General features: G+C 44.8%; 1 protein-coding gene across 1 annotated transcript; it reads left to right on the top strand.

The window, feature by feature from the left end:
- Positions 1-1,884: 1,884 nt before the first annotated feature.
- On the top strand, positions 1,885-8,235 carry tent5d (terminal nucleotidyltransferase 5D; the record flags this gene model as incomplete). The annotated part of the gene is made up of 5 exons (XM_083890822.1): positions 1,885-2,221; positions 2,516-2,541; positions 4,268-4,582; positions 4,837-5,128; positions 7,634-8,235. 5 exons carry the CDS (start codon positions 1,885-1,887, stop codon positions 8,233-8,235), a joined length of 1,572 nt encoding a protein of 523 aa, XP_083746948.1.
- Positions 8,236-9,463: the final 1,228 nt, after the last annotated feature.

The raw sequence follows: 9,463 nt of genomic DNA on the forward strand, positions 1-9,463 counted from the left end.
GTCGTACACTTCCGATTTCGCTTAAGAGTTACCTGCGATTAAAACGGCTGTCTCGTCAGCCTTATTCCAAATCTTACGGCATTTGTCGTCTTATTTTATAATCCACCGGCTCATTGTTATCACGTGTCTATCTGTGGTGACGTGTGCTGTGATTCCTAGTCTGTGTTTGATGACATCTGGACCGAAACACTGTATTTGGAATACCGCATTAGACCATCTCGCTGAGTTTCCATCTTTGAATACCATCGATGACACGTCAGCCGTCGTCACATGGTCACGACTTTGCATGGCGTGCCCGCCCCTCCTACGTCACCGCAGCTACAGAAATGTATCCACAGCAGACAAGTTCCAATCCAGGCTAAAAATAGTTTGTACCCGGTTTCGGTTGGTTGTGGTACACGTCTAATGACGTCATTTGTTCCTCCTTTTTTTTCTCTTCAAATTAGTAAATTGATCATTTATCCACACAGAGCTGCTTGCATTTTGCTTTAATAAATTAGATTTAACTTCATTTCCAGGCCTACATTTGGCATCTGTAGCTTTTGTAGAGATCAGAGTAGAAACTGTAGTGATGTGTGTGTAGATATATTTGTGGCCTCTTACATTTTTGGCATAAACAATGACCTTGTCAGGACCAATACAGTCCTCACTGGTTAAGTTTTAAAGAATTTAATTGTGGTTAGGACGAGGTAAGGGTTGTGGATAATTCTTTGTCTAATCTTGTGTATGAGTTGTTGAAGAGGTGGAGCAGACAGTGAGAAGCTGCTGCAGAAGGATGAGGAAAGGAAAAGGATCATCTTCTGTCCAGAAGAAAAGAAAAGGCTTCTTTTATCCACATGCACCTCCAGGCAAAGGCATCGGGTTTGGTGGGGATTAACTGCTGGGTCAGGGGGAGGGAGCATGGATGACTCATACTGTATCAGCAGTAGATATAATGTCTGGCTAAAGACATGAATGAGTGGTGTTTCACATTATGTTCCTTTCAAAGTCCACATGTTCATTCAGCTGTTTTACAACAGTGATTTAACACCAGGACCAGCTCAAACCTGAGTAATATATGTGATGTGAGGACTTGAGTCAGTTTATAAATAACAAAACACACCAAGCAGAGGAGACACACTGCAGTAAAGAGTCTGTCCAGCCCTCTCAGGCTGCTTACGTCATAAAAACTTGGGTCACGATAACCCAGAGACTCTTTACAATCTGACCTTAATTAGAAGCTTCACAATCAATGTGCTGTAAATGTTACCACCCTCACTCCTGAATTAAACTCGTATTTCAAACTTTTTAATGGACAAACATGGAACTGTAACACATACTTAAATGACCCTGAGCACCTGTTAAGGACAATACCAACAAACCCCATCACACACACACACACACTATCACACACACACACACTACACATTTTGTACAGCATTCTTAGTGAGGACAGTCATGGATATAATGCATTCCCAACCCCATACCCTAACCTTAACCATTACATGTCTAACCCTAAACCTTAGCCTAACCCTAAAGCCATAACCCATAAACAAAATGTCCTTGTTTCCTAAAGTTTTTACATGTTTTGTTCGTCCCAAGTTTACACACATACACAAGTTCACACAGCTATATACTATACTAAAGGACACACATTGACTTCCATTCATTTGGACAGCCGAAGCAAAAGCATTATCCCTAACCTTGACCATATGCCAACCCGGAAATGCCTATAACTCAGAAATGAGAATCTGCCTCATTAGGACCAGGTTCTTGGTCTCTATCAAAGAATGAACCAAAGAAGGTCTTTCAGATGTCTTAAATACGTGCACATACGCACGCACACACACGCGCGCGCACACTCACACACACACACACACACACACACACACCAGTCACAACTCAATGACGGCAGGTCGCTATGGAAACTGCGTTACGCTCCGGGCGGTCGGAGGAGAAAACAAGAGCGCGAGGACTCGTTTCGGTCTTCATTTCAGCACCACGCGCCTCCTGGACAGCGCCCGAATGAACTCGCGCACAGACTCCTCCAGCCTCGGGAAGGGACAGCGCCGCATCAGCACCACCGAGACGATCCGGAGAGGAGCGAGACTTCAGCAGCAAAACAAAGCCGGCACGTTCAAGAGACACAGGCTGTGCAGACCCGAGGCTCGGCGGATCCGTGAGGTTTTCATTCCGCTGCCGAGCGAGGAGCCAGTCGCTCCCTCAAAAGCCACAGCAACAGGTAAGTACGTCCGACTCTTTCCGAAGTTCGGTCATTCATTTTTGGTGCGGCTGCGTATTCCCTGTACGCAGAACTACAACTACTAAACTCTACATCCTGCCATGTACTTAACTGCTGTTCATTGCGGCCACTTGGTTTCTCAGGTGTGAACAAGTGAGCGATGAGGTGATTAGATTTAAGCCCAGCGGGGTAGAGTGAAAGTCAGCAGAGCTGTGGATCATCTCCAGTAAAATGTAGTACGTGACAGAGCAGATAGTGGTTGTTAAATGAGCAAACAACTAATACTCTTTTCAGTTTCTTGTTGGAACAAGAGTTCAGAGGTAAGATTCATTTGTTTATTTTATTGTGGTTATTTGTCACCTTATATGACAACAATGTATTATCTATAAGTTGAAATGAATGGAAGCAAGATAAGGATATTTTTGATGAATTAAGTACACATAAATGCAGATTCTACACAGACATTTTCTACACCATTTTATGTAAAAAAAAAAAAAAACTCAAGATACAGAGGACCCCAGGGCATCATTCTTCACATTTGTTTTATATTTAGTCCCGTGTCTGTGAGACCCTTGGATTTGTTGGGTTGTCAGTGGCCATAGATTATGTGTGAGCTGAGCTGATACGCCTGGATGAGTCACTCAGGCTGCAAGTTTGCAGAAGCGTACTGAAGGGGAGGGGTAGATAAGAGGGGGCCAGCTGGAAAACAGTCCTGCAGTGCCTTTCTGCCTCCTAAACATAGTGTTCCATTGTTTATATGAACAGCATCATCATCTGGAAATGTATTTACCACCTCTGCATGTCTGGTTGCTTTTTTTCTACAACTTGTGAAAGTGAAGTAGAAACAGATGTCATGAGTTTTAAGAGCTTTGTGTTCCTTTTTTTCTCCTCCTGATAAGAGGGTCCAATTGTTTTTTGAATGAGCAGACAGGTTGTCTTTTATCGTTTCACAGTTTTACAGATGTTTTGGAGTAAAGTGGTGTCTGCTAAAGGGTGTGCAAGATGGTTTTGAACACTCCCGGCGATAGACTGGTTGTGGTTGTTGCATGACTATAGTCCTCTGATGTCTGACACACTGCTCCCAGCAAACATCCCATTACCACTCATTAGTATCCAAATGTTTACCCTGCTACTATCGACAAATCATAGCAATCAACAGCATTCAGCCGTAGCACTGAGTGACAACTATTGATTAAAGCAAACAATAGATCATAATGGGCTGCTATGAACCACAGTTGCTCACTGAAACACAAACACTCACTTCCCAAAACACTTTTGACATATGCTTTCAACCGCACGCACACACACGCACACACACACACACACAATCACATTACCGAGGCTCCTCTGACTGACTTAGTTAGGAGAGTGTTGTTTGGGTTATTAAAAATGAGCCCAGTTTGTGGAGATTGATTGATGGAGTATGGATAGGGAGGCTGCGTGCCTAACTGCCTGGAGAATTACACAAACAGAAATAATTGGCTAACATTAAATTTCATTTAGTTTCAATTTGTGCTGCAGTTTACAAAAAGTGTCAAATAAGAGGTTGTTTGCGCTCACTTTAATGTGTGTGTGTGCGGGGGGCTCATTGCTTGTAGTATGCTCACATCATGTGCTGCACACATAGACACAAAAACAGATGTGTGTCTTTAATTAGTGACGTTGGTGTGATTAATGCAGTCTGTCGGTGATGACTCATTCAGCTTAACCCTTGCTCCTCTGGTGAAAACAAAGATTTACTCTGGATTTACTTATTATTTTGTATTATTGTTGTTATTATTTACCCTGATACAGATCTTGTGTCTTACTCCTTGGGCACAAGAACATTTATGCAAAATGAATTATGTGCTTTGCTCCATGTGCCAGCTTGTCTGCACAGCAGTTACAGTAGCATTGTGGAAAAGCTGTCAGACAAACTGTGACTTACAGACGGGCAAGAAGCGCGAGGGAGTGCTAAGTGTGTGTAAGTGTCTGTGTGAGACTTAACCATGCAGCACATTTTGTTGGAGGTGTTGCCACAATAAACTCTTTGTTGCCTGCCTACAGGACAACAGCATGTCTGAAACCAAATCCAGCCAGCGGTTCCACAGCCTGAATGCTGAGCAGGTGGAGGTTCTCCATCAGGTCCTGTCGGAGGTCGTTCCAATACACGGTCGGGGGAACTTTCCCACGTTGGAGCTGCGTCCTCGAGACATCATCATAGCTGTGCGGGCCAGGCTGCAGAAGCAGGGAATCGCTGTGAGAGATGTCCGTCTGAACGGCTCCACAGCCAGCCACGTCCTCGTCCGAGACAACGGAACAAGCTACAAAGACTTGGACATCATCTTTGGAGTGGAGCTGCCCAGTCAGGAGGAGTTCCAGGTATAATTAGTGTATTGCTTACTTATGAAAAAGAAAACAGGTCAGTGTAACAAGAAGTAAGAGCAGCAGATTTGTTCTGCTGTATTATCCATGAGCAAGGCACTTGGTTTTAATTTTAGTGATAATGATATTATTCTCATTGCAACTATAATATCAGTAGTATCACAGCATTGTATAACAATCCAAGCAAAATTGCACTTATATTGCAGTCATTAGTTGTAGCTGTCATGTTGTCGACCTCTTCTTTCTCCCAGGTAATTAAAGAGTCAGTGCTGGGCTGTTTGCTGGACTGCCTACCTGCTGGGGTCAACAAGGAGCGGATCAGCAGCGCAACTATGAAGGAGGCCTACGTCCAGAAAATGGTGAAGGTTTTTAATGAACATGATCGCTGGAGCCTCATCTCCCTCTCGAACAACAGTGGCAAAAATCTGGAGCTCAAATTTGTGAGCACACTGAGGAGGCAGTTTGAGTTCAGCGTTGACTCCTTCCAGATCATTCTGGATCGTCTGCTGGAGTCCTACATGCAGCAGGAGTCACAGCACAAAAGTAAACACATTGATATTAAGGAGCAACCTGCAGAGAATCAGAAGAAAGATTCTCTGCTCAAACAGGCCACTGCTCCACAAACAGAGGTGTCCACTGGTAGAGACACATCGAGCACAGATGGTGCCCAGATGAGCCAGACAGAGCAGAGAGGTGAGGTGCATGAGAAGGAGTCACAGACAGAGCTCTTACAAACAACAGAACATTTGAATGAGACAACACACTCCATAGTGGAGGAAGACGACAAAGAGAACACTCCTGCAGAGATGAAAGAAGTGTCTGAACCGAGAGAAAACATAAATGAAACAGACTTCCCTGACCAGACATCCCTGGGCCCTGAGTCAGAAAAGTCAGAAACTTCTGAGAAAACTGAAACAGCAGCTCAGAATGAACTTAGCCATGAGCCAGAACACTCAGATAAAGCCACAATCTCAATAATGGCAGAACAGTCAGAGCAAATCCAGCTCTCTGAAACCCAACAACCAGCACATTCAAATCACAAGGACGTTTCTGTCCAGAGAGAAGTGTCTGACCACGAAAAAACCTCTGATCAACAGAACGATGACAAAGAGAACGACCTAACAAAGCAGATGGGACAGTCCAACTTGCCAGAAACGTCAAACGATAACCAGGCAGAGCCTTTAAACCTGGCAGTGGACTCACACACCACAGACCATGCTGATGAAATAGAATGTTTCAGTGAGGAACAGCAAGGCATTGAGACAAATCAACCTAAAGATGCTTCTGCATCAAACGCTAGTACATCTTCACAGGATGAGGAAGAGACACAGGAAACAGATGAAAGAAACGTAGAGACAGAAACTGGAGAGCAGATTCAAGGGAAGACAAAAAATGTCTCAGAGTCAAATGAAATGACAGAAGAGATTTCACTACCCGAAGCAAAAGATGTAGAAAACACACAAGCTATTGATTGTTCCTGCTCCCTTTCTTTCAAATCTCTTACATTCCACAACACACAGCTCACAAAGGAAACACTGGAGATATATAGCACAGCACACACAGATAACTCAGAAAACGAACCCAACATACTTGAAGCCAACAGCCCCCCAGATACTCAGGATAGTTTACCTGCACCACCCAGCCTTGTTTCTGACAAAAAGACCTCCTCTTCTCCTCTGGGTAAGTCCTCAGATAGATTATCTCACATGGTAGTGCTCAAACACACCTCTCCCAAACCCCCTCGAAGGATGTGTAGGAAAAATACGCCCAGTCTTTACCCCAGTTTGGTCTCAGAAAGTGAACCATTCATAGCTCCTTGTCTCGATACAACCCCCTGCCCCAGCCCTGAACCTGAGATAGCCTTTAACCCAGAGCCAGCAGCTCCCACCTTAGACCCCATAACTACCACAACAACTAGTATCTCTATTGAAACAAACCCTGAGCTTGAAATATCCAGTGACCTACCCTCAGATCTAGACCTTACCTCAGCTTTTGATCCAGACCCTGATGCTGCAGTGGATCCCATATCTTTACCTCAGGAGTCATCGTTCTCTCAGCCAATTACAGAGGGTCTGTGTGAGACAAGTGACCAGGGGATAAAAGAGACACAGTCCACACATGTAGATTGTGATGAAGTCCAGTCTGCTCTGACAGAATCTGCCTCTGCACCCAAACAACCCCAGCCCGTTGACTCAGTGGACACTTCATTGGCACACACTGATACGCCATCCACCGAAGAATGTGCACATACCTCAGAAGTTGAGCTCAGTGATGAAGATGAAATCAGAGAGCAGACCAAAAAGTCAGACTTGAATCAGCCAAACAGCAGCCCACAGGAGACCACAATCGCTTCACCTTCCCAAGATGTCAACCCCCCTGTTACCTGTCTCACTCCCCCGGTGCTCAGTCTCTCTCCTCCTTGTTTCACTCCCTCACCCCCCAGCCTCAGCCCTCCCCCATGTCTGACCCCTCCCTCTCATTGCCTCCCATCTCCTTTGCTGAGCACCGCCAACCAAGCTGCCAACTTTGGCTTTCCACCCCTAAGTTTCAGCCCTACCTCATCCTGCCTCAGCTCACCTCCTTACCTCACTCCCCCTATGCTTAGCCTTAGCCCTCCTCCTCTATGTCTTACCCCACCTTCCCCCTGCCTTAGCCCTCCCCTCCTCTGCCTCACCCCATCGGTGGAGTCAGAGGATCTTGTACCTCAGGTGTCTTCAGATACAGAGCCTTTGATATTGAACACAGACAGTGAGGAACCGATTGAAGAATCCTCCCCTCAACCACAAGTTAGTTTGCTACAGTTAGAGGACAAACCAGAACCAGATTATATCTCATCGTTGCCTGAGGCTGCAGAGCCTGTCTCTTTTCCAATCACAATCCCAAACTCCAACTCGCATGTGCTGCCTCACTCTCAGTCCGGAGGTCCAGGGGAATCTGCTCCTCCAAAAGCTGACGAGACATCCAGCTCTATGTCTGTGAACAAGGAGGTCCCTGAGGTAGCCACAGACATGCCTGAACAGAGCAATGCTCCTTGGGCATCTGGCTCAGTCCCTGATGTTGAGGTCCTGGCAGAGAGCATGTATGGCGACTTTGAGGCAGCCATGGACCACCTGCGCTATCGATTAATCGCTACCAGGAATCCAGAGGAGATTCGAGGCGGTGGCTTGCTAAAATACAGCAACCTGTTGGTCAGGGACTACCGACCGGCCAGTGAGACTCAGATAAAGACACTTGAGCGCTACATGTGCTCTAGGTTTTTCATTGATTTTCCTGATGTGCAGGAGCAGCAGAGGAAAATCCTGTCCTACTTGAAGAATCACTTCATTGGCGAGGAAAGAAGCAAGTACCAGTACCTGATGACGCTGCGCCGTGTGGTAGACGACAGCACAGTGTGTCTGATGGGACACGAGAGGCGGCAGACTCTGAACATGATCACAGTGCTGGCACTGAAGGTTCTTGGGGAGCAGAACATTATCCCCAACACTGACCATGTGACGTGCTTCTACCAACCTGCCCCGTACCTTGCAGAGCACAGCGCCCCCTACCTAGCAGAACCGAGCTACTGCAGCTACTACATACCGCAAGGCGGATCAACTCTGCTTTACCAGCCTTATCCTTTACACCTGCACACACAGACTGGATTAGTCTAAAACACACACTAAATTGCACACACCACATGATCGAGCAACAGAAAGGTGCTTGCCTTGAGAAAAGAGCTAAAGAATGGAAATATAATCCAGGGATAAACTGTTTGGTCTATAATAGACCTATGGGGTGGGGTTGAGTGGGTTTTTACAGTAAACTCCCACAGTACTCTGTAAGGTTCTGACACAATTATATGTAATTATCTGAGCTTTGTGGGAAAATAATAATTCTTCCAATATTGTTAGAATTCCAGAAAATGCTGTATGCACTGCATGAGTCATAGCCCTTTGGTCTCCCTAGGAAACCAACTGTGCGGTTGACATTCACACACAGATACACACACAAACACACGTGTGCAAACACACTTCCAGGTTCTTCTTGAATTCTTGTACACCCTTTTCATGTTCTTACTGTGTTGTTCTTAATGGGTTTGTTCAGAATGTGGACCTTGCCTGTGGTTGATATTGTGCATGGATAAATTAGGACTGTTCTCTCACTGCCAAATACTGTGTGACTACTATGCTTCTTAACCAGTTTAATGTAACGGTGTTATTCCTTTACTGAAGGGGTGTATTCTAAAAAAAAATAAGTCTACTGATGTGTACAGTACTTTTATCAAAAGACACACATGCATGCAGGACACATGCACTCAAATACACATACACAGACATACACAATACTGTATGCACACAAATTTAGACAATGCATGAGTAGCTAAATATATAGATCACACCCAAAAGTCAAAGCAAAGGCTTTTAATAGAACAAAATGCATCTATTTTTGCAAAACTTTCCAAGATAATACTCAGTGGTAAACAAACTGGTTTGTTCCTACAGAAAAATGCCAACAACAATGCCTTTGCAACTGACTGTACAGCGTATTGAATACAGTATATTGTGTGCAAATACACTGCGTTGTTATCAGGTAAATTGTGTTAAGATGTAGTGATTGGTTTCTTTCCTTGTGAAGTCTTTTCTGTAATCACGTGAAGTACTGTACCATCTAGTGTTGATTTATTTGATGCTAAAGTTTACTATATGGAGGTGGACAGGTTATAACCATCTTTGGGTCATCTCTAAATATGGCAGACACAGAACTGTCTGAACTTTGGAGGAGTCGCATTTCAACTCGTGCAACTCCTCGCAGCATTAATCAGCTCTCTCTAATTCACCCAGTCAGAATCGACAAGCTTCAATCCTCATCAAGCCTGTTCCTCTAAGTTTAAAGCCGTGC

The sequence above is a fragment of the Microchirus variegatus genome (genome assembly GCF_963457635.1).
Source record: "Microchirus variegatus genome assembly, chromosome: 6".
Lineage (NCBI taxonomy): Eukaryota > Metazoa > Chordata > Actinopteri > Pleuronectiformes > Soleidae > Microchirus > Microchirus variegatus.